Source organism: Sus scrofa, chromosome 15, assembly GCF_000003025.6.
Source record: "Sus scrofa isolate TJ Tabasco breed Duroc chromosome 15, Sscrofa11.1, whole genome shotgun sequence".
In the NCBI taxonomy this organism is placed as follows: domain Eukaryota; kingdom Metazoa; phylum Chordata; class Mammalia; order Artiodactyla; family Suidae; genus Sus; species Sus scrofa.
In genome coordinates this window covers 21,692,544-21,719,607 of record NC_010457.5, presented here as the reverse complement: position 1 = coordinate 21,719,607, position 27,064 = coordinate 21,692,544, and the positions used below count along the sequence as shown (strand labels likewise).

General features: G+C 34.8%; 1 protein-coding gene across 1 annotated transcript in view; it reads right to left on the bottom strand.

Moving 5' to 3' along the window:
* DPP10 (dipeptidyl peptidase like 10) overlaps nucleotides 1–27,064 on the bottom strand; it is a 646,290-nt gene that overhangs the window by 292,382 nt on the left and 326,844 nt on the right. Inside the window, 1 exon segment of the mRNA XM_021075451.1 lies at nucleotides 19,944–20,018. Coding sequence (XP_020931110.1) covers nucleotides 19,944–20,018 — 75 coding nt within the window.

The window sequence follows — 27,064 nt, the reverse complement described above, 5'->3', positions numbered from 1 at the left end:
CTTTTAGGTTATGCATATTTTTTCAGTTGACACAGACGAGACTTTTCTCACATCCTAACTGTATGCTCACATGTCATTTCCTCAACAATGCCTGCACTAACCACTCCATTGAAAACTGCACCGTTCTTAATGGTAATTCCTTTTCTGCTTTTATAGGTCTGTGCATGCTACGCAGCAATAAAAGGAACATGCTATTGATACACATGGCAATTTATATGCATCTTAAAAGCATTATACTGAATAAAAAAAATTAAAAGTTAATCTTGAAAGGTTATATATTGTATATTTCAATTTATATAACATCTTGGAGATAACAAAATTATAGAGATGGAGAAGATTTGTTGCCATATACTAGAGAAGGAGAAGGAGGGTGTGACCACAAAGGATTGACAAATTTATACCTCAATTGTGATGGTTATGTTGGTTATATGTAAGGAAATGCAACAGAAATATATACAAGACATGCAAAAAATGAGCATATACAATATATGGTAAAATCTGAGTGAGATCTATAGTCTACTTAATATTTTTTCTTTTTTTTTTAGGGCCACACCCATGGCATGTGGAGATTCTCAGGCCAGGGATCTAATCGGAGCTACAGCTGCCAGCCTATGCCATAGCCATAGCAATGCCAGATTCGAGATGCATCTGCAACCTACATCACAGCTCATGGCAACGCCGGATCCTTAACCACTAAGTGAGGCCAGGGATCTAACCCGCAACCTCATGGTTCCTAGTCAGGTTCATTTCTGCTGCACCATGACAGGAACTCCAATGGTCTACTTAATTTTATTATACAATTTTTGATATAGGCACTTTGCTTTAATAATGCACAATGATTATGCAAGATATCGCCACTGGAGAAAATTTGGTAATGGCCACAAACACATCTCTGTGCTATGTTGCAACTTCTCGTGAATTGATATTTAAAAGAAAGTGTAAATAAATTGACAAGTAAAATTTTAAAAATCCCCTAGAGCACTTGCCACAATCTAACATGTTATATAAAGTACTCATTTATTTTCATGATTCTCTTGCTCAGTATACAAGCTCCATGTGGACAAGAAAGAATGATTTGTTTTTTTTCAAGGCTATATCAGTGATGCATAGAACAATGCCAGGCACATGGTAAGCTACATATGAATAATTATTGAATAAATTTATTTTGGATGATTATTATAGTTTGCTTTTAAAAAAACCCTTGTTAGCATTGCGATTAATATAATGACCTTTGATTCAGATCCCAGCTCTGTTATTTTACCCATCTAGTTGGTTTTCATCAAATCTCTTAAACTTTTAATTCAATTTTATCATAAAAATATGAATAATGCTTAAAAGGTTAAGTTAAAAGATCACACCTGCAGAGGCGATAGAAGTATTAACATAAACTTCTTGGAAGTAAGTATCATAATATGGTTTTATAACCCTTACAAAATTAATGTCATTCGACTCAGTGATTTACTAGATATGCAGGCACAGTTTTAAGTGCAAGGATGATCACAACATTATTTAGATGTGGGGAAAATTTGAAATAACCTACATATCCAACGACAGGAGAAAAAGCTTTTGTGTTTCTGAAGTATTTTTCTGAAAACAAAGACCTCATTTAATTATTTAATAAATGAATAATTAATAAATACAGATCTAATCCATAATAATTCAACTGTAGTCAGTTCTAAAAATTCTATTCTTATTAGCATCATGACTATCAACTGCATTAAATATACCCACATTTTGAATTATACCAAAACACAGAAAAATAATCTTGCTGTCAATTATAAAGGAGAGTTAAGTGGGCATGTATACCACTATTTTGGTATCCTGCTATTATCAAATCTTCAAATAAAGATAAATGTAAGTTATTAATAAAATGTCCAGCTCCCAGAATGTGTTATGCATGATGGGCCTACTTACTAAGTGAAATGCAACTGCAAAAAATAAAAATAAAAATCTGCTTCTCAATTCCATACACAGGGAAAAGTAATAATGACAAAGTTATATCCTATACTGAAAGGATATATATATATATATATATATATATATATATATAGTTAATGTTTTTTTTATTTGACATTGGCAGAAATAGTTTTCTGTTAAAAAAAAAACAGTTAAGTTATTGTCAATCAGCCAATATTCATAAATGTGAGTGCCAAATTACAGGTGCAAAAACTAGTTGAAGGTGAAAATTTCCATGTGAAGAACTTTGATTATTTATCTCTTTTATTAAGATCAAATTTCACATGGATAACGTTGGCTTTTCATCATCTCTGTCAAGTATCTCAATTTGAGATGGGTCTCGAAAGGCTGTTAGAAGAAGCAGGGAGGGTGAGCTCTCTCCTGAGTGGCGAATCTCTATCCCCCTTCTTGCAGAGTCATTCACTTATTCGAAACAAATGACAATAGTGCACAGCCACACAGTACTTGGTGCTGGGGGTGCCATACCAATTAAATCCTAGTTAGAGGCTTAAATGATCTCACAGACACTAGAGGAGAAAAATGTGTAAAAATGTAAATTGAACATAATTAAGTATAAGTAAGTAGAATTAAGTGTTATTATGCAATGTTTCATTCTGTTTCAGGTATACTGGATTCACTCTCATATATAAATAAAAAACATCCTTTTAAAAATGAAGTCTCAATTTTCTGACAATAAGGCGTGGTCATTTTCTGGCTGAGTTCTTTTAAAAACGCATGGCCTCATTACTCTAGTTATATTTTCTGCTTCCCCTAGTCAGAAAAACTAAGGTCCTTTTCATTTGGCTAATTAAGAGGCTCTTTATATCACACAGTATCTTTGAGCTGGTTAATTTACTAACACAATCTTTAACTGTTTTTTTTTTTTTAATGGGCAACATAAAAGCAATTACAAATTAATTAGTGTAAACTCCAATTAGAAATCATAACATTGTTGCCTCTTGGTATAATCAGAAAACACTACTTCTGAATTTCTTTCCTTGTGTACATATTCAATTTTGTTTTTGGTTTTAACTGGGTTTTCTATTTCTAGTAAGAATTAGTATTGTTATTGTTTTCTGAAAAGTTATCCTGTGTTTGATATTTCCCAAATAGTTATGACTAAAGAAAGCAAAGAATAATCAAGGACTGTATATTCTGCAAGATTTTAAACTTGACATATTAGTGGGAGAGCCAGACAACTCTTCCTGTTTTTTTTTTTGTTTTTTTTTTTTTTTTTTTTTTTTTTTTTTTTTTTGTCTTTTTGCTATTCTTGGGCCGCTCCGCAGCATATGGAGGTTCCCAGGCTAGGGGTTAATCGGAGCATGGCCACTGCCTACGCCAGAGCCACAGCAACACGGATCCAAGCCGCGTCTGCAACCTACACCGCAGCTCATGGCAACGCCGGATCGTTAACCCACTGAGCAAGGGCAGGGACCAACCCGCAACCTCATGGTTCCTAGTCGGATTCGTTAACCACTGCGCCACGACGGGAACTCCTCTTCCTGTTTTTACAGTATGATGTTTTAGAGAAGACTCTGTTATCTTTTTTCAATTAATGAAAGATGTTTAAATGTAGCTATTCCAATGCAGTTTAACCTGTGCAACACACCTTTTCATATACTTATAATGGAGACATATCTCTTTACCATTTGGAAATTTCTAAAGAACGTAGGCTTGCTACCTCCACTCTGCCCCTGTATCATTGAACAAGTAACTGTTAGGAATTTTTTTTTTTAATTGGAGTATAGCTAACTTAAAATCTTGTGTTAATTTCAGGTGTAGAGCAAAGTGAATCAGCTATACATATACACACATCTATTCATTTTCAGATTGTTTTCTTATATAGGTTATTACAGAATATTGAGTAGAGTTGCCTGTGCTATATAGCAGGTCTTTGTTCCTTATCTATTTTATATATAGTAGTGTGCATATGTTAATCTCAGCCTCCTAATTTATCCCTCCCTCCAACGTTTTCCCTTTGGTAAGCATAAGCTTGATTTTGAAATCTTTCAGTCTGTTTCTGTTGAGATTATCATACTAAGCAAAGGCAAAGAGAGAAAGACAAATATCATGAGATCACTAACATGTGGAATCTAATAAAAAATGGTAGCAGAGAGACCTGCTTTATGCTGAGTCAAATCTGGCTTCCTGATGCCATGCGATATTGTTGGCCTTCATTTACACCAGAAATAATCTAACTTCTATTCTCTGTGACGGCCCTTCAAGGTATCTATTATTCTCCCCATACTTTGCCAAGTTTTCTCCATTCATAGCTATATATCTAGTTCCTTCACTATAGTTTTAAGACTTTGAGAATTATGATTGTCTCCTATACAGTCTCCAGTTGGCTACAGCATCATGAGTGTTTTCCAGTTGGAACTTAGAGCAGTGGAATATTTACCTGCTGTGTTTTTGAGTAGTACTGAGTAAGAGAAATATAATACAAGTACTACATAAAGTTTAATTTTTGTAGCATGATTAATAAAATAAAAAAGAGAAAAAAGGAAAATCAGGATACTAATCTATTGTATTTAACCTAATGACTACAACATATTATTTTATCATATCTTGAATATGACCCATTATTATTATTTTACTTTTTTTCTTTTCCTAAGCCTTCAAAATTTAGGGTGTGTATTTCACACTTAAGTGTATATCTCAACTAATTGCATTTCAAGTGCTCATTTGGCCACATGGCCAGTGGCTGCAGTATTGGACAGTACATTTCTAGGTAGTTTAATTATGTTAACTTAGCCTAAAAAATATGTTGATTGTTTTTAAAGTTCATGTGACAGTTTCAATTCACACTGAGTTTATGATCAATAAAAATGCCTAGGTTGGGATACCAGTTACTGTTCATCATCCTATATTTTAAGAAACACTTATTAAAATAAAAGCCATGATTCAATTCACTCTAACCACTAATAAATTGAATTATCATGTTGACTTAGGCCAGCACCTCTAGATAATCTGTAATCTTACTTCTTTTCTTTTTTTTTTTTTTTTTTTTTTTTTGGTCTTTCTGCTTTTTTTTCTAGGACCGCTCCCGCGGCATATGGAGGTTCCCAGACTAGGGGTCCAATTGGAGCTATAGCCACCAGCCTACGCCAGAGCCACAGCAATGCAGGATCAGAGCCGCGTCTGCAACCTACACCACAGCTCACGGCAACGCCGGATCCTTTAAACCACTGAGCAAGGCCAGGGATAGAACCCGCAACCTCATGGTTCCTAGTCGGATTCGTTAACCACTGTGCCACGACGGGAACTCCGTGTAATCTTAGTTCTATAGTTTACTAAATCAACTCTCATTCTAAACCCTTATAAGTAATTTTTATCTATTATTTAAAACTGGTTTAATTATATTGAATAGAAAAGAACAATAACATTAACACAGGCCCGCGATACACTGAGTCTCTTACCAATATTAATTAATCAGAACTCTCCTGATAGTTAGCTGGCTTCAAAGATGAAGCATTCACCAGCATTCAGCATGTTATCTCTGCTAGTGCCCCAGTGATTCCATGATGAACTGTCCAAAACTGTCATACAATTTGATTTCTTCTTCTCAGGATCTGTGACACATAATGATTCTCATCTCCTGATTTTCATAGTCTAGAATACCTCCCTTCCACCTGGAATCATATCTGACCCTAGAATATAGGGTCAATATATATGTAGCCAATACAATATAGTGGTTGTGAAGGCTTATCTGGTACATGACTATATCCAAAAAGTCTTGGGAGATTCCACCTTGCTGCCTTGGATCACCCACTGTGGAAGAGGCCAGCTACTTTGCAATGAGGACATAAAGTAACCCTGTGGAGAGGTCCATATAAGGAAATACTGAGGCTGTCAGTCAAACTTCCAGTATTAACTTCCAGCTATGTGAGTGAACCAACTTGGAAGCAGATCCTCTACCTCCAGTCAAGCCTTCAGATGATTGTAACCCCAACCAACATCTGATAGCAACCATGTAAGAGAATGCAAGTGTGAATGGTAGAGGAGAGCCCTTCCAGATGAACAGAATCCATGATTATAAGTTACTGTTTTATGCCACTAAGCTATGATGATTACACATTAGGTTACTTGAACAAGATCTTAACACTTAGTATGGCAATATTTTATAATGCATAATTTCTTAAAGTATTGTAATAATTTTGCCTATAAATGGAAAAAAGATATAGGTATCTATGACAAAAACAAGACTTGGTTGAGATAAATTAATAGTGGTTTTCTGTAAAAGTGGTAAATACAGGCATTGTAATCAACTTCATATGTTTCAGTGTTTTCAGATTCTCTATACCTAACATTATTATCAAAATAAAAATAACATAAATATTGTGTGGTCAAATTAGTGATACACTGATAAATTCGCTAATAGCTACTACAAAAAGGAAAGTTGTAAATACTGTCTTTGAAAATTTAGCCTTCCTTCCTTCCTTCTTTTTCTTCCTCTCCTAAGATTCTTCTGCTTTAACCAAGAAGAAAATGCAAAGTTGAGGTTAATTTTTTTCATGCCTTATTATCTCTCTTAAAAAGGAGGAGGTTAACTAGGAAGTCCATTTAGCAGCGGCAACAAAAACAGGACCAATAAGATGCATTCTGTGAGCCCTGGAAAGCAGGAGGCTCTCAGGGTCAACTCCAAGTCCTATGCATTTGAATATAGTCACTTTCCTAGGCTGTGATTTCTCTGAGTTTTTCAATAGGATTATTAGAAATATTAGTGATCCCCAAGTGTATGAATCTTAATAGCTTAGATAATCCTATGACAAGATCACATGCTCCCACAGACTTCTTAAAATATGTGTCTGTAATTGTAAAGCACTGAAGTATTACAGCCCAGAATTTAATTAGATAATTCACCAGAGAAGAGTTACTTTTTCAGGCAGTAGTACATGCAGGATACATGTTACAGTGATTATCTTAGTTAGAATAGATATTTATCATAAAGAGGGTCTTGTCTACAGAGCTACAGACTAGTAGAAACATAAACTGAAGTGAATGCATCTAACTCTAGAGAATAAGACTGCTCTTCTGCAAAGCATTCACTTTGGAGGACAGACATCGACAGGGTGATTGTATCACATGTGTAATTGATTTGTTCCTTTTGTTAGACACGGTTTAAAGATTCATTCATTTTTTTGGCTTTTCTATTTAGAAAGAGCTTATTCTCATGAGGATATATGTCCCATTATGCATAAAGGACAGTTCTAATTATACCTAAACCACAGTAGATATAAAGTTTCTGACCCAAACATAAGACATAATAAGGTTGTTGGCAAGGTAAAATAAAGTTAATTGAACCATCTATTAGTCTATTTAATGTGCATTGTTAACCCAAACAATAAGAAAACCATAAATAAGTATTAACTTTAGAATTTTTCAAAATACATGTTTCTATTTATTATTTGCTTTCTATATCCTGTATAAACACTATTGACTTTTCAGTAACAACTTAAAATGCAATTGCTAAAAATTTAAGTGAACTAATCATGTCAAGTATGTTGGAATAATATAAAAAACAAATTTCATTTAAAGAGTTAAAACTATTTATGGGAGTTCCCATCATGGCTCAGCAGTTAATGAGCCTGACTAGTATCCATGAAGACTCAGGTTTGATCCCTGGCCTTGCTCAGCAGGTCAAGGCTCGGGCGTTGTCGTGAGCTGTGGCATAGGTCGCAGACATGGCTTGGATCCTGTGTTACTGTGGCCGTGACATAGGCCGGCAGCCACAGCTCCAATGGGATCCCTAGCCTAGGAACCTCCATATGCTGGAGGTGCAGCCCTGAAAATGACAAAAAAAAAAAAAAAAAAAAAAAAAAAAACCTATTTATGATTTAATGTGACTTAGAATAAAGGAAAAATAACTTTGATATGGAAATGTCAAATGTTAGATGAGTTATTAACCACAAATATTCTAATGACAGAGATTTCATAAAATCTAGAGTGCATCATATTTTGCAAGACTTTTTTCTTCCTCTGGAATATTTTCACATTAATGATATCAAACTATATCCAACAGTGATTTAGTTGGCTATTTTTGAGAAACCACTTCTAAGCAGCAAATACAAAAATAAAATGCATAAGTCTGGAGAAATATATTAAATGCTACTTGAGTATTAAAAATAATTATATGTAATATAAGTTCCATTTGTCTTATAATTACGTAATTATAATACAGTTGAAATACTTGCAAATGAATGGAAAAATAATTATGCCATATTATAGAATAAATCTATGAAGATATGTAAATGGCAGTATGATTAGAAGACCAAGGGTATTGGACCTAGAAAGAGGAGATTGAACCCCAGCTCTGCAACTGGAAGGTGGGGTCATTCTATAAGTTAGTTAGTGTCTCCAAGTCTCCTAACTTTGTAAATATGACATCACTGCTTAAGGAGCAAGGATTTTGGTAGGTCTTTTAAGAGGCACTATTTAAGTACTCAGCAAAAGTTTGTTCCTTCTACTAAAATCTATTTCTGAGACAGATGCTGAAAAAGAAGCAGGGTAACAGAAAAGACATGATCCAGGAGTCCCTGTTGTGGCACAGTGGTTAACCACGAGGTTGCAGGTTCTATCCCTGCCCTTGCTCAGTGGGTGAAGGATCCGGCATTGCCATGAGCTGTGGTGTAGGTTGCAGACACGGCTTGGATCCCGCGTTGCTGTGGTTCTGGCGTAGGCTGGTGGCTACAGCTCCGATTAGACCCTAGCCAGGGAACCTCCATATGCCGCGGGAGCAGCCCAAGAAATGGCAAAAAGACAAAAAAATAAAAAAATAAAAAAAATAAATAATCCAACAAAAAAAAATCTACTGTTCATATATATGCATTTGTGCATGTGTGTGTTTATAGTACAGTTAGCAATAAAGAAGGCAAACAATGATAGGTGCAATGGAATGCTATAGAGTAGGGAAAACAAACAAGGTACTATCCAACTATTAAACAATGTGGACATATTTCAGTTATCATGAGTAAAAGAAGATACACACAAGAGAGTACATACTGTATAAATCTATATAAATACACATATATATATATCTATATTTATATATGGATAGAATTATAGTTAAATCTTATATAGAAGTGTATCTGGGTGACCTTGCTATACAGTAGAAAACTGACAGAACACTATAAACTAGCTGTAATTTAAAAAATAAAAATCTTTATAAAATAAAAAAATTAAGGATTTAAAAAAAAACATTTTATATATATAATATATATGTGTGTATAAGCTGTTATAAGCTTGAACAGTTATCTCCCTAGAGGTGGGTAGTGACTAGAGGGGAGGAAAGAATGTTTTGCTTCTTGATCTGTGTGATAGTTACAGGAATGTACTTAGTTGTAACACTTTATCAGACCATCCATATGTGCTTGCTCCTGTATTCAGGTTACACCTCAACCAAATATTTAAGTATGGATAGCTTGAATATAAACTTGTTTATTTCCCTTCAAATTCCATGCATTCCAAACTAAGCCATATCTATTTATAATATTACAGATTAAGCATCAAACTGGAAGGGTAAATGAAGTTAGACCAATGGTCAAGGTCAGAAAGGAATAGAAAAATATACATTCAGGATTAAAGTATTTTGAAATACTAAAGAAAAAAATAGCTCCTTTTCTTAAATGATATTTTCTTTAGATCACAGCCATTTACATGATTAAATTCTTGCTGCTTAAGGTCTTTTTCCCAGGAGGAGCTCTGGGATTTTAAGGAATCAGTTCCTCTGAATAGGTGGTTCTCGATCTTGAGCTGTACCAGAATCATCCAAATGGCTTGTTACCCATAGATCCTGGGCCCTATCTCTATAATCTCTATTTCAGTGGATCTGGACAGAATCCAATAATTTACATTGCTAGTAATTCTTAGGATATCCTGGCGCTACAATTCTGGGAACATATAGTGAGAACTACTGATCCAGAAAAAATCTTGAGTCATATTATTCACATTTTGGAATCTCCATTGTCCCTGTATTTTCATTAATAAAATAGCATCAACTGCTGTAAGAAAAATGATGAGATGAAGATATACAAGTACAGACTTTGGCCCAAGTAGGTGCAGTATAAAAAGCAGGTAGTTTTATCTATATTTCTTGTCTTTCCTTTGTTGGAAATCTGAAAAGCCTTCAATAGGCAGAAGAGACCAGTTCACTTAAATTCAGCAGTCTAAAAGCCTGGCTAACATTACAACTCCTGGGGAGTTTTTAAAACTCCAATGTTTGGGTTATATCCCAGAACAATTAAATCAGGATTTCTGCAGGGTGAAATTTAAGCATTAATAATTTTTAAAACCCTCCAGGTGATTCTGATTTGCAGCCAAGATTGAGAATCACTGTTTTAGTTCCACAAACATTGACTAAGTGTTTACTATGTGCTATTCACTGCAGAAGACTCAGTGGACATTACAATGAATGAAATAAAGTTTTGACATTAAGGGTCTTATAGTTGAGTCAAAGAGGTGTACACATAAATGGGCATATTCAATACAATGACAGGAATACTGAGATGTAAAGATGTACCAGATGCCATAATGGCATAGAGAAGGGTAACTTATCTTTGCCTTCACTTTAAGGAAAGCTTTGCTCTATGTTCTGGTTTAAATTGTAAATGATGTCTATTTCTTCTTCTTTTCTTTTTCTTTCTTTTTTTTTTTTTTTTTTTTGAGTAACACTGTCAGGCATTGTGTCAGACACAGTTCAAGTTGTGATAAATTCTGCAAAGAGGAGGGAGAATACCAAGAAATTTATAATAGGGAAATTTGACAAAATCAGAGAGGTTCTGAGACAGTCCTGAGTTTAAGGCAAGTATGATGAGTTGGCATCTAAAGAATAAGTAAAAATAATCAATATGAAGAAAAGGGGGAAGGAACTTCCTCCAGTCTGAAGACTAGTGAGAGCCCTGTGAGGGGAGGGGAATGGTATTTCAAGGTCCTGCAGGAAAGCCCAGAAGTGCTGAGAACAAGCAGGGTTGTGGAAGGTGAGGTTAAAAGGCAGGCAGGGCTCTGGAGACTGTGTTATGATTTTTTTTTTTTATCCTAAGAAGCCTTAGGAATATTTTAAACAGAGAATGACAACCTATATACCAGTTTAGCTTGAGTGTAGAAAATTAATCAAAAGGAACAACAGTGTTTAAAGGAAAACCTGCTAGGGCTAAGGCATGCCCTCCAATAGGAGATGATGTAAACATATTATCCTCCCCTACCCTCATTTCCAGGATGCTTTATTTTTAATTTTTTTATTATAGCTGATTTACAGTGTTCTGTTAATTTCTACTGTATAGCAAAGTGACCCAGTATGCATATATACACATTCTTTTTCTCATGTTATCTTCTATCATGTTCTATTACAAGTGATTGGATCTAGTTCCCTGTGCTATACAGCAGGACCTCCTTGCTTATCCTAAATGTAAAAGGATGCTTTTTAATTGAAATATGCTTGACCTATAACATTGTGTAAATTTACTGAGTACATGTTAATTTATACATTGTAATTTGACTGCCATTGTAGCTATAACTAGCACCTCTATCAAGTTAACGTAATTGTACTTTCATTTTAGTAGCTGGAATAAATAAAGGTCTATCTAGTCTCTTAGCAAGTTTGAGAATTATAACATGATATTGCTATCTATTTTCACTGTACTGTGCATTTTATTTCTAAGGCTTATTTAATACTCCTTGCAAGTTTGCCCCCTAAAATTACATTCATCCTGTTTCCACACCTGCTATCTCCAGGTACTGACCATTTTATTCTATCTTTACAAACTTGTATTTTTTAAATTCTACATATAAGTGAAAGCATACACTACTTTATTTCTCTCCAAACTTTTCATTCTTCCTTACCCCATCCTTCAGACAAGGATGCCCATGTGAGAAAGCAGGCAGAAAAACTCCTGTTGAGTTATTTTAGAGGAATCCGTGTTCATAAAGATAGCCATGAGCCAAGGTGAAGAATGCTTAGTGAGTTCTCTTTCTTTGGTCTAATAATACAGAACATATGTCCTTTATTTTAGAAATATTTCTCTCAAGTATTGTTATATCCTACGAAATTGTTGGATAAACAATCTGGATATAGGAGATGAGACTTGTTTTTTTTTTTTTTCTCTTCTCCTTGATCATGCAAGTTTACTATCTTCTTTGGGAAAAAAAAAAAAAGAGGGAAATGTTAAAGATTATCCAATTCCTTGCCCCTTTCTCCAGCATTTCAGGGACATCACCTGAAGTTTTACAAGTTTTTTTTTGTTTTTGTTTTTGTTTTGTTTTTTGCTTTGAAGTCACTTTCTGTTGTAAACAGGGTCACTGAGTGAGATGCCTACAAATGACAGAAAGTTTCTGCAATTATGACAAGTAGTCTGGGTATTAAAAAAAAATCAAACTATTAAAAAGATTCACAGCCATCACTAAGGCACTTCAGCAGGGGTAGCCAGGCTTGAGGTCTACCATCCCCAGCAGACTTCTCCTTTTGGAAAGCGGTGATGGGAATAAATATCATTCTTACACTCTTAAGGTTCACAAGATCACCCCAAAATGCTCAGCAGCAAGGCAATCTTCTAAAACATTCAGTCTCTACTTCCCCATAGCAAGACTCATATTTCCTTCTAATCATAAATGAGTTTTCTTCTTCTTTTGCCCACTTATCTACCTCATTTTCCCTTGTTGGGAATGTTTCTTAGAGTCTTTTCCACACTGTTAAGATTCTCCAAATTATTATTCATTCATCTTGATCTGTCTATAGATTCCTATAGACAATAAGCACAAAACATTGTATAGAGCGAAAGAATCACCTAGGAACCATGTTATAGGCCCAAAGTATAAGAAATGTTAACCTGGATAGAAGAAGAAAAGCAACCACTATATTAAAATTATCCTTTTTTTTTTTTTTTTAGTCATGCCTGCAGCATGGCAAAGTACCCAGGCCAGGAATTGAACCCCATGGCCACAGCAGCAAGCCAAGACAAAGCAGTGACAGCTCTGGATCCTAACCCACTGGACCACCAGAGAACTCTTGAATTTACCTTTTGGATATTTGGAGTACAAATAATTTGCATGAAGGAAATAGTCTTCAGATTATGATATTAAAATTGATTAATCATCATAAATCTCAAGAGAAAAGACTCAACCTAAGTTCAATAAACGGTTTTGATAAAAAAGCAAATATTACTTCTTTGCAAAGGACTTTTGTAAGGACTTTTTATAAAATGGTTTATATTTTATATTATTTATTTACCATCCAATTTGATAGAATCTTCAAAAACTGTCTATAACCCTATATTAGTAATTACAATTACTTTATAACCATGGATGCTATAACTGCGGATCATTGTAGTATTGTTTGTTAAAATAGTACAGTTAACATATAAAGAGCTAAGAAAGAAGTCAGAATCATATTCTTCAAACTTTAGACATAATTATATCAACCTAAGCTCTGAATAAAGCATTTCAAAACTGGTAGCCCACAGATAACACATAGAAAAACTCAGTTGTTGATCTTGAAGACACTTTATAAATTTGGCCTACATTAATTATTGACATTTTACTCAAATCAAGGACATCACTAGGGAAAGAAAACTAAATTAGCTCTCTCCAGCAAGCGTCCCCAACTCTAAAATAACACTGCCAGGCTCTGTATAGCTGTTCTCACAGAATCCTGGAGGCAGAATTATTATCACATGATTTTCTATACTAGGAAATTTTTTAGGAGAGCAAATTTGATTAAGTTTGAAATGTGTTCATATCTCCCCCCTCTTTCATTATAGTCATGAAAAAACAGGCTGTGTGTATGACATCCATGAAACAGCTCATTGTGTTGGGTGGTTCTCTTTCTTTCTTTGTTTTATTTTGTTTTAATTTTATGGCCATACCAGCAGCATATGTAGTTCCCAGGCTAGGGACTGAATCTGAGTCACAGCTGCAACCTACACTACAACTGTGGCATTACTGGATCCTTTAACCCACTGTGCTGGCCCTGGATAGAACCTGCACCTCCACAGTGACTCATGAAGCTGCAACTGGATTCTTAACCCACTGCTAGAGCAGGAACTCTCAGTTTTCTAACAATACATCAAAAATATTTCTTTGGATTTTTTCCCCTGGGAAGACTGGCTATGAATACACTCACTCTTCTGAAAGCTACGTCTTTCCATTATTATGATCATCAGAAAGAGAGGTTTTCATTACTTATCACCATAAAAAATTGCAAATAAGATAAAATGAATGTTTATGCATAAAGTACATAAAAGAAAAAAGTATAAAATAGTTAACTTTGTGTAAATTATTGTGCGTTTCAGTTCAATTAATTATTTTCTATATCTTTTCACTCATAAATTCCATCCATAGAAATAAATCCCATAAAAATATAATTCAAGAAAAGAGGGCATTACTCAAAAATAGTTTCAACTTTTTTAAAATTTAAAAATTTTTTTTGGCCACCCAAGGCATATCGAGTTCCTGGGCCAAAGATCAGACCTAAGCCTCAGTTATGACCTACAATGCAGCAGCAGCAATGCTGGATACTTAACCCACCATGCCAGGCCAGGGATCAAACCTTTGTTCTAATCTGAAGAGATGCCACCAATCTCATTGTAACATAGTTAAAACTACCAAAATATTTTTTAAACACGGAAACAACTCAAGTCCAACAAAAGGGACAATCTGTAAATTACTGGAATCCTGACTTTGAGTTTTTTCTAGTTCAGCTCATCTGCCATATAATGAAGATAAAAACTATTCACTGTACAATCCAATTTGCTAGTTGTGCAGCTATTACTTACTAATTGAAAGACCCTGGGTAAATGTCTAAATCTGCCTGATCCTCCATTTTCCAGCTTTCCTGAGATTGGCTTTTCTCCTCTTTTAAATCAGGATTATGGTGTCTGCCTAAAACAATGTTTAATTAATGATGATTTCTGTTTCTCCACTTTTATACGTAAAAGGAGATAAAAGGAATAAAACACACAAAAACAATATTAGTGGATATATTTGGTTGGGTGGATTTTGTATGATTGTTTTTGTTAATTGGTATTATATGTGTGTACAAACATATGACAGACATACAGGGTAAGGATGGTATTGAATTACTCTAAAACTATCAATGATTCCAAATATCTGTCTCAGTGTAAACCATATAGGACAGAATGGTTTCTACTAAGCTCTTTCTGATTTGGGCTCAACAGGATTTATAGGTTTGTTTTTCCTCATAAATTTTCAACCTGTGGGCCAGTCTGAATTGATCACTATACCTCAGAGTTTTTTTTTTTAATATATTTCACAATCTGATTTTATTTTTAAAAAATTGGAGTATAGTTGACTTACAGTATTATGTTAGTCACAGGTGCAAAGTGAATTAGATATACGTATACCCACTCTTTTTTGGATTCTTTTCTCATTATTATGGAATATTGAGTAGAGTTTTCTGTGCTAAACATCAGGTCTTTGTTACCCATCTATTTTATATATAATAGCGTGTATATGTTAATCCTAAACTTCGAATTTATCCCTCCCCCCAATGTTTCCCTGTTCCTAACCGTAAGTTTGATTTTCAAATCTTTGCATCTGTTTCTGTCCTGTAAATAAGATATTTTGTATCATTTTTCCAGACTCAATATATAAGTGGACATCATATGATATCTGCCTTTCTTTGACTTCAGTTAGTATGATAATGTCTAGGTCTGTGTTGCTGAAAATGCCATTATTTTATGCTATATATATGTACACATATATATATGTAGCTGCATGAGATGTTTCAATAATTTGGAGATTAATCTCTTTGTTTGCAAAGATTTTCTCCCATTCTGTGGGTTGTCTTTTCATCTTCTTAATGGCATGTTTTGCTGTTTAAAACTTTTAACAAAGATTAGGCCCCATTTGTTTATTTTTATTTTTATTTGAATTACTCTAGGAGTGGATTCAAAAAGATATTGCTGCAATTTATGTCAGAGAGTGTTCTACCTATGTTTTCCTCTAAGAGTTTTATAGTACCTGGTTTTATATTTAGGTCTCTAATCTATTTTGAGTTTATTTTTGTTTATGGTGTTAGAGAGTATTCTAATTTCATTTTATTGCATGTAGCTGTCCAGTTCTCCCAGCCATTACTTATTGAAGAGAATGCCCTTTATCTATTGTATAACTAACCTCCTTTGTTATAGATTTATTACCCTTATGTGCATGGCTTTGTTTCTGGTATTTCTATCCTGTCCTACTGATTTATATGTCTGTTTTTGTTTTGGTATCCTACTGTTTTGATGACTATATCTTTGTGGTATAGGCTGAAGTCAGGGTGCCTGATTCCTCCAGCTCCATTTTTCTTTTTTAAGATTGCTTTGGATATTCAGGTTCTTTTGTGCTTCCATACAAATTTTATTTTTCTTGTTCTAGTTCTGTGGAAAATGCCATCATACTTTGATAAAGTTTGCATTGAATATGTAGATTTCTTGGGTAGTATAGTCATTCTGACAATATTGATTCTTCCAATTCAGGAGCATGGTATATCTTTCTATTTGATTTTGCAATCTTTAATTTTTTCATATGTGTCTTACAGTATTCAGAGTACAAGTTTTCTGCCTCTTTAGGTAGGTTTACTCCCAGGTATCTTATTCTTTTTGATGTGATGGTAAATAAGATTGTTTCCCTAATTTCTCTTTCTGGTCTTTTGTTGTTAGTGTATAGGAATGCAAGAGATTTCTGTTGTATCCTGCAACTTTACCTAATTCATTAGTGCATTTTCCAGTAAAGTCTTTAGGATTTCTATGAGAAGTATCATTTCATCTGCAAACAGCAACAATTTTACTTCTTTTACAATCTGTATTCCTTTTGTATATTTTTCTTCTCTGATTGCCTGTGGCTAGAACTTCCAAAACTATGTTGAATAAAAGTGGTGAGAGTGGACATCCCTTAACTTGTTCCTGATCTTAGCAGAAATGCTCTCAGCTTTTCACCACTGAGCATGGTTTTAGCTGTGGGTTTGTCATAAATGACCTTTATTATGTTGAGGAAGATTCCCTTGATGCTCACTTTCTACAGAGTTTTTGTCATAAATGGGTGTTAAATTTTGTCAAGACCTTTTTAAGAATCTATTGATATGACCATATGGTTTTCATTCTTCAGTTTGTTAATGTGGTGTATCAAACCTATTGATTTGTAGATATTAAATAATTCTTGTATTCCTGGGATAAATCCCACTTGATCATGGTATGTGATCCTTTGAATGTATTGTTAGTTTTGGTTTGGTAATTTTTGTGTCCTTCATCAGTGATATTGTCCTATAATTTGTGTGTGTGTGTGTGTGTGTGTGTGTGTGTGTGTGTGTGTGGTATCTTTGGTTTTGGTATCAGATTGACAATGTCCTCATAAAATGAGCTTAGGAATGTTATTTCCTCTGCAACTTTTGGATGAGTTTCAGAAAAACAGGTGTTAAGTCTTCCCTAAATGTTTGACAGAATTTGTCTGTGAAGCCATCTGGTCCTGGACTTTTGTTTTTTGGAAGGTTTTTAATCATTTTTTTTAGGGCTGCACCTGAGGCATATGGAAGTTCCCAGATTAGGGGGTCAAATCAGAGCTGTAGCTGCTGGCCTATGCCATGGCCACAACAACCCCAGATCCAAGACACATCTGTGACTTACACCACAGCTCACAGAAATGCCAGATCCTTAACCCACTGAGCAACACCAGGGATCAAACCCGTGCACTCATGGATACCAGTCAGGTTCATTACCGCTGAGCCACAACAGGAACTCCCTGATCACAGTTTCAACTTCAGTACTTGTAATCAGTCTATTTGTATTCTATTATATTTCAAAGGCTTAATGTTGCTTCCATTAAGTCTCCTATAGTCTGAATACCTGGAATGCTTTTCTAATCATCCTCAATTATTTGACTTTCAGAACTGAACATGTGCTTCCTGCTCTAACATGCTTATCTTGAATGGGAGCATTTTCTATTATTGAATACTGCCATTCCCATGACACATCATTCAGTGCTGCATGTGGTGGATATAAGCGTTTGCATCACATCACCTCTACCTGATTATATGTTTCTTGAAGGAGACTGTTCAATCTGTGTGTACATAGGCACACACACACAGATACAGACACATACACCCTGCAAAGTGTTGTGCCCAATAGTTTGCACCTAATAGATGATGAACAAATAAGAATATAAGAATAAAGTGGTATGAGACTGTGAAATTTCACTTGATCATTTTTTACTTATTAAAGTAAAAGCAACCTCTCACTTCCAGAAACTATGTCATAAAGTATCTTTATCCTTTCTGAAAGTAAGCAAAAATTTGAAAGGGGGACTATTAAGGCCAGTCTATAGGTATATATCATTGGTGTTAATTATATTTTCACATAATCCTGACATATTTGCAAAAATATGCAAAAATTCATAAATGAAAAAATGCCCAAAGTTAATCTAATTTCATATATTATATTCCAGAGCAGCTAAGAGTGATCTAATTGATATACATTTTGAGAAATCTTTTCCTAGCAAAGATTTTTTCCTATGTTTTTGTTTTCTAAAGTTTTATAGATTTGAATTTTACCTTGAACTACATAATGCATTTTGAGTTTTTATATACTGTGAGGATTTGGTCTGCGTATTTCTTTTTTCGTTTTTTTTTTAGTTTATTTTACCCATGGATGTCCAACTGCTTAACTACCAGCTATTGAAAGTACTATCTTTCTTACATTGAATTGTTTTGCACTTGGTCAAAAATAAGCTAGGCAGATTTGTGTGGATCTATTTCTGGATTCTCTATTCTGTTTCATTGATCTATGTGTCCATCCCTTTGCTAGTTCCACATAGTTTTAATTACTGTAGCTGCTGAAACCTGATTTTTTTAAAGTTTGTTATTTTAATATCAAAGTCATTTTATATTAAAACTCTTCAGATAAATGAATATCATTTTGAAAACTTAGGGACATTGTAATATTTTTGTTTATAAACACAAACACTTCTCCTACTATTACATGTGATTTTCAAAATCTCAATGAATAGAGAGAACACAGAACAAAGGTAAAGGAAAATGGCCAAAATTTATAATAGGAAAATATATCTTTGATTACAATCTCTCTGCCTTTTGTAGTATAAATTAATTATTTTAAATAAGAAAAATAAACTTGTCTAAAAATGTAGCACATGCATATTTCAGAAGATTAAAACTATCAAATAGAAGTTTCTTTCAACTGTAAAATTTCCTGTGCTCAGAGGCTTTCAATGCATTATATGAGGCTTCCTGCTTTAAGTCCATAAATTTTTATTGAGTGCCTTAAAGCACACAAAACTTTCTTGAATAATTTCCAATCATTTATTTCCTACAGAAACTAATCTGCTGAATTGCTTTTTTGATATTTACTTTGCTTTTTAACTGTGCGAATTACATCTAAGTACAAAATACTCAACAACCATCATATTGCTCTAATTGTGCTATAGAGCTGACATGGAATAATGAAACACTAATTGCAACTAGAATATTTTATTGGTGCAGAATTCACTCCCTTCCTTGTCCCAATTTCAGAATTTTCTACAACCACAAAGCTTATACTCAAATACCACCAAATAATCCTTCAAACATAAAATAAAACCATGTTTTCACCAGTCCTTTTCCAAAATACACAATGCAGCTTAGGGCACAGACATTAGAAAACCTCATAATCTGCATGTACATACAATCCTCAGGGGCTTACCCTGGAAATGTCAACAGCCCCATTTGTTGGGATTTGCAAAGTTCTTCCACACACCCCTCTAAAATAGACAGACTTGGATCAGCACAGGCACCAGGCAGATGGTTCCAAGCATTTCCTAGCTAGGTTTAGAAGACAGGACACTGTCGCCAAAAATCTCTTGTTCAATATTAGTTATCAGTATTCACCTGCAGCTACTGATTATGGTAAATTTCTCTAGTTGAGTAGATGACCAAGGAAAACTATGAATTGTCACCTGAATGCACCACAAGGAAACAAAAATTTTTTTTTCAAAGAAGATCACTCCTTTACCTGTTTGACATCATACGCCAGAAGAACGTATTTTAGATCTGGTGAAACTGAATGTCTTGATGCTTTAAAGGTTACCTAGAAATGAAAACAAACAGTTATCTTAAAAAGCTTAATAACAAAAGCATTAGCATACCTTTGGATATGTAAATATAAAAAAGATCTCCCTTCTCAATATTGTAAATAGTCATTCTCATTCCTATAATAAATATGTACATGCAAGTACATATATATGATTATAAGAAAGATATAAAAACTTAGAGAGACTATATTAGACATTTCATTAAGAAAAAATTTGCTAGTACATATCTGCTACATGTTATCACTTAAAGATTGTTAATATTTCATTATAGGAAACCTAAAAGAAATGGACGAATTCTTAGAAAAGTACAATCTTCCAAGTCTAAACCAAGATGAAATAGAAAAGATGAATGAACCAATTACAAGTAATGAAATTGAAACTGTGATTAAAAAAATTCCAACAAACAAAAGAACAGGACCAGATGGCTTCACAGGTGAATTCTACCAAACATTTAGATAAGAGCTAACATCTATCCTTCTGAAACTGGTCCAAAAAATTGCAGATGAAAGAAGACTCCCAAACTCATTCTATGAGGCCACCATCACCCTGGTACCAAAACCAGACAAAGACTCCACACAAAAAAAGAAAACTACAGGCCAATTTCACTGATGAACACAGATGCAAAAATCCTCAACAAAATACTAGCAAACTGAACCCAAGAATACATTAAAGTGATTGTACATTATGATCAAGTGGGATTTATCCCAGGAATACAAGTGTTCTTCAATATCCTCAAATCAATCAGTGTGATGCACCACATTAACAAACTGAAAAATAAAAAATATAGGATCCTCTCAATAGATGCAGAAAAAGCTTTTGACAAAGTCCAACACCTATTTCTGATAAAAAAACCTTTCAGAAAGTGGGCATAGAGGGAACCTACCTCAACATAATAAAGGCCATATATGACAAACCCACAGCAAACATCATTCTCAATGGTGAAAAGCTGAAAGTATTCCTGCTGAGATCAGGAACAAGGCAAGGATGTCCACTCTCACCACTACTTTTCAACATAGTTTTGGAAGTCCTAGCCATGGCAATCAGAGAATAAAAAGAAATAAAAGGAATCCAAATTGGAAAGGAAGAAGTAAAACTATCACTATTTGCAGATGACATAATACTATACCTAGAAAATCCTAAAGATGCTACCAGAAAGCTATTAGAGCTCATCAGTGAATTTGGCAAAGTGTCAGGATAAAAATTAAAACACAGAAATTGACTGCATTAATATACACTAACAATGAAAGATCAGAAAGAGAAATTAGGAAACAATCCCATTTACCATCACATCAAAAAGAACAAAATAATTAGGAATAAACCTACCTAAAGAGACAAAAGACCTGTACTCTGAAAACCATAAAACACTGATGAAAGAATCAAAGATGACACAAATAGATGGAAAGATATACCATGCTCCTGGATTGGAAGAGTCAATATTATCAATATGACTATACTACCTGAGGAAATCTACAGATTCAATGTGATCCCTATCAAATTACCAAGGATGTTTTTCACAGAACAAGAACAAAATATGTTACAGTTTGTTTGGAAGCAGAAAAGTTCAAAAATAGCCAAAGCCATCCTGAGAAAGAAAAATGGAGCTGGAGGAATCAGCCCCCTGGCTTCAGAATATACTACAAAGCTACAGTCATCAAAACTGTATGGTACTGACACGAAAACAGAAATATGGATCAGCGGACCAGAATGGAATGCCAAGAATTGAAACCATGTACCTACAGTCAACTAATCGATGAAAAAGGAGGCAAGAATATACAATGGAGAAAAGACAGCCCCTTTAATAAGTCATGCTGGGAAAACTGGACAGCCACATGTAAAAGAATGAAATTAAAATACTTCCTAATACATACACAAAAATATACTCAAAATGGATTAAAGACCTAAATATAAGACCAGATACTATAAAACTCTTAGAGGAAAACATAGGCCAAACACTCTGACATAAACCACAACAACATCTTCTCAGATCCACCTCCTAGAATAATGACAATAAAAATAAAAATAAAGAAATGTGTAGCAGGAGCAGGGCACATCCTAACTTCACTGAGAGAGACTGTACTGAGGACCGTTCTCCACTCATTCCATTTACCTCTTCATCTGGCTTTTCATTTGTATTCTTTATAATAAAACATGTCATTCTAGCAAATTATCAAATCTGAAGGGGGATTGTGAGAACCACCAAATTTGTAACCATGTAGGATAAAATGTAAGTAACCTCTGGTCTCAGGAACTGAAGTTACCATCTGAGGTCCTTAACCTATGAGGTCTTCACTAACCCTGGGTAGTTTGTATCAGGATAAACTGAACTTAAGTCACCCAGAGAACTGTTGTTGAAATAGCCTGGTTTGTTAATATCTGATCCAGATATCATGGAATGGAGTGCTCTGGGAAAAAAAACTTTTACATGGTAATGTTCATTTAAAAGGGGTGTTGCCTATCTACATCCATCAAGAACTGTCCACTTTAGAAGGTCAGAGTAATTATTGGCAATAATTCAACTCGAGGATTGCTTTTCATTTTTTTTAGAGCCACACCTATATGGAAGTTCTCAGGCTAAGGGTTGAATCAGAGCTACAGCTGCTGGCCCATGCCACAGCCCTAACAACCTCAGATCTGAGCCACGTGTGTGACCTACACCACAGCTCACAGCAACATCGGATCCTTAACTCACTGAGTGAGGCAGGGATCAAATCCTCATCCTCAAGGATACTAGTTGGGTTCTTAGCCCACTAAACCATGCCTGCTTTTCATGTTTTTTAAAAAGCCATTCAGTAATAATGAAAATAACCACAACAAAGATATGGTATAGCTTCCATTGATCTATATCATCCATTACAAGCTCTATAAATTGCTTTAAATTTTGTAGTACTTAATAACCTACCCCCTGACAAAAATTTAAGGTAGGTATCCTCATCCTTACCCTTTCTTTTTCTCTCCTTAACTCATATTGAAATGACAGATATTAATCTGTGGGGAATTTATGGTGACCCAGAGAACACAAATTCATTCTCTCAACTCTGCAGTATCAGAAGGTATACTTCTACATGAGAAGGGGAGGTTTATTATTTAAAATTTATTAAAAAGGTAATGCCATAATTATAGTACTATGGGGATAAGAAAACTCTAATACCACAAATCATAATTTTTTCAAGGTCACAGAGAAGCATACATAGTGAAAAATACAGGAGGAACTCCTTACATTAGCTCTTAGCTATCTCACCAGCAAGAGGTTCTTTTCTTTCTTTCTTCTTCCCTCCTTTCTTCCCTCCCTTTCTTCCTCCATTTCTCTCTTTCTTTCCTTCTTTCTTCCGTCCCCTTTTCCTTTCTCTGTTTCTCTTTTAGAGCACTACCCTTTCTGAAGTCTGGATTATTTAAGGAACATCTCACCTCCCTTTTCCCCATCCTCTCTCATGTGATGTTGCCCGCGCAAATTAACTTCACACATTCACAGGTGCATCTGTGCCTCTGGTAACAACATTTTAGTATCTTTTACAGTTCCTACAATTATCTAGTCTGGCACTTTATTAATTATCACTATACTGCCTCCAGCTTATGCAGCATACAACCTGGGAAACTTTCCAAATACCTTTTCAGAGACCCAAGCTGCTGAAAACTTCTCTGAATTTAGAGCGTTGTGCACAGGTGGTGCTGCAAAGAGACTTGCTGATGATACATGAATAAGTCAAGAGACACTGGAAATCTCAGGCAAATCCCTCTTACTATTAAGCTATTAATGTCATCATTGGTTGGATCTGGGAGATTAATTCTTCCTAGCAGCCACCAGAGACACTTTGGTCTATCCCGAGCCTAATTACAAACATTAATGTAGTACCAATTGAGTCTACATGATATGGCCTAAAATTAGTGTTTGGGAAAGTTTATAACTGCCAATAATACTATTATGTTACCTACATATTAATCAGTTAATTAATATTGCAATAAAAGGATGCAGAATATTTTCTATAGGTGTTTATTGGTATTATTTGCCAAGGGATGCTTGCTAGTGCAGTCTCAGACAAAAGACATTACAATGTGTGAACTCTGTGATCCAAGAATGTTCAATAAAGCCAAGCAAGGTGGGATAAAAAGGAAAAAAAGTATAGATGATTAACTAAACAAATTAACAAGGAAGACAAGATACTTGATCAAGTTGAGAAACAAATACATGCTTTCAGGCAGCTTGGGAAGATTTTCTAGACCCTCATTTGTGTATGTCATTCGATCATACTAATTTATTGAACATTCAAAGTATGGTGAACACCATAGCAAACACTGAAGGTGCTACAAAGTTGAAAGCCAATGTCATTAGAATCTTTCCCATCTCACATGATAAGAAAAGTACTATTTGTCTATGGTAGAGCAGAGGTCCAAAATCCAGACGCCTTAAAAGAGTGGGTTTCAGTGGAAGAATGGAGCTGTCTAGATAAACTGAGGACAGATGGAGTAGTCAAGCTGTCTAGAAGGGGAAGTAACCCCTAAGCTTAAAATAACCATTATCTTATAGTAAAGTGTATACAGTATTTCTAACCTTAAATTTTTTCAAGATAAGTTAGAAAAGATTTTAATTTATAATCTCATGGTTTAAAAATTATAGACAATACTTTGAAATATACTTGGGTACCAGACTCTGCCTAGGGCTGCTAGTTTGCTAAATTTTGGTAAAGTAATCAAAATTTGGTAAAACAATCACTGTCATAAGGATAGAGGAAGCAGAAAATGAAATTTAAAGAAGAGGGAAGGAGAAATGAGATTTAAGGAAAATAATGGCATATTTTTTCATATACTTGGTGGTAGGTGAAAACCTCATGATCTGGTATTTCCCAGTTAAATAAAATTGCAGAGTACATTAGGAGAACAACCTTTAAACAATATACATGTAACATAAAAAGATTCCTAGAGAGGTAGGGTCAGCCCCGCGGATTAATGGTAGTATTATGCATATGTTACCATCAACACGGATATGACAGAGCTAATTACTGTTTTCATGAATGGTGACATTTAATTATTTTTTCCTTCATATATAATGATTTTTTTTCATTATAGCTGGTTTACAGTGTTCTGTCAATTTTCTACTGTACATCATGGTGACCCAGTTACACATACACGTATAGATTCTTTTTTCTCACATTATCATACTCCATCATAAGTGACTAGATGCAGTTCCCAGTGCAACACAGTAGGATCTCATTGCTTATCCATGCCAAAGGCAATAGTCTGCATCTATTAACCCCAGGTTCCCAATCCATGCCGCTCCCTCCCCCTTGGCAACCAGGAGTCTATTCTCCAAGATATTTAAAGCCAAGGAAGCAACAAAATCTGATTAGAATTTAGAATTACTTTTCTGGCAGTTGGGTGGAAAATGAGTTACATCTGATGACATCTTGCGGTCAATGAGATCTGGAAAGAGGCTCTTATGACAACCCTGACAAGCAAAGTCAAGAAGTTAAGGAAGATGCAAGGGCATAAAGGAGCATATACAAGGGAGATTGCTGATAAAAACAAAAGAATTTAATGATTAAATCTGAGGACTGAGAAAGAAGAAAGTATACAAAACACTTTTGGGTTTTCACATTTTTATCCCAGGGAAAATGTTGCTACTACAACCTAAGTTGGGAAAAAGCAAAAAAAAAAAAAAAAAGACATATTTTGAAAAAAAAAATTAGACATACCAATTTTAGATATGCCATGGTTATAACTCCTATAATATAGTAGGGGGTTTTCAAGAGTTTTGTACAAAAGCCTGGAGTTTAAGAGATATTATCTGGGAGAGTCATCTTAAATCAGTTTTATGGAGTACTAGATGAAAGTTTACATTGAATGCAAGTTCACTCCCATCAAACAAAAGGAGCAAAACTTAAACATGTTCTTCTATGGGTTGATCAGTAACAACACAGTTATTATGAGTGATGCTTACTATTGCTTTTATTCTTTAAATGGGTTCTTCCTTTAAACTATTGTCCAACCTGCTTCGCCTGCTGTTAACACCCTCACCTCTGTCCGCTCCCTATTCAAGCAATATTTCTCTCAAAGATCTTTCTAATTCTGCCCCTTTAAGCCTTCCCTGTCCTTTGCAGCACAAGTGATTCTTCGGAGTCGTGTGTATATAATTATATGTATAGTTCTTCTAATCATGGATCACTGTTTCATGATTGTTCTAGGTTGTTTAGAATCTCAACTTACATCTATTGCCACAGTAATGTCCCTATTAAGAGGCTCCATTACAATGATTCATTCTTGTCAGAAAACATTATATCTAGAAGTAAAAATAGATAATGATGGTTTTCCAAGATGTCAGATATTGAATATCATGACAAGTAATCATTAAACACAAACTTAAATGTCAGAAGTGCCAGAAAATATAAAATATGCATTTGTAAGGCTTAAGGCTGTGAAAAGACTTAGAGCAAGAGAAGAATAAGAGATTGTGTTAAAACAACAAACATGGTAAGAGGACTTGCTTACCTTAATATTGAGAAAAGACACATACATAAGAACTGTACAGTTCAGGTGAATTTTTTTTTTTTTTTGTTTGGCCAAACCTGTGATATATGGAGGTTCCTGGGCCAGGGAATGAATCCAAGGTGCAGCCGTGACCTATGCAACGGCTGTGGCAAAATCGGATCCTTAACCAGCTGTACCATAGTGGAAACTCCCAGGTGAGTATTTTCTAGATCTTATAACAGGCTGGTGATAAAAATATGTTTATGCATATATATTTGGAAAAAAAAATACTGCTCCAAGGACTTGAATTGGAGAACCCACTAAGTCTTTAAATGTACGTGGGTACATTTTCAATAATGTAGAATTATGAAAACAAGAAGGTACATCTTGGAAGGGCCTCTGGTCTTTTTTTCCTGCTCTCTCTCACCCAATCAAAATCCCAATACAGGAGTTCCCGTAGTGGCGCAGTGGTTAACAAATTCGACTAGGAACCATGAGGTTGCAGGTTCGGTCCCTGCCCTTGCTCAGTGGGTTAACGATCCGGCGTTGCCATGAGCTGTGGTGTAGGTTGCAGACGCGGCTT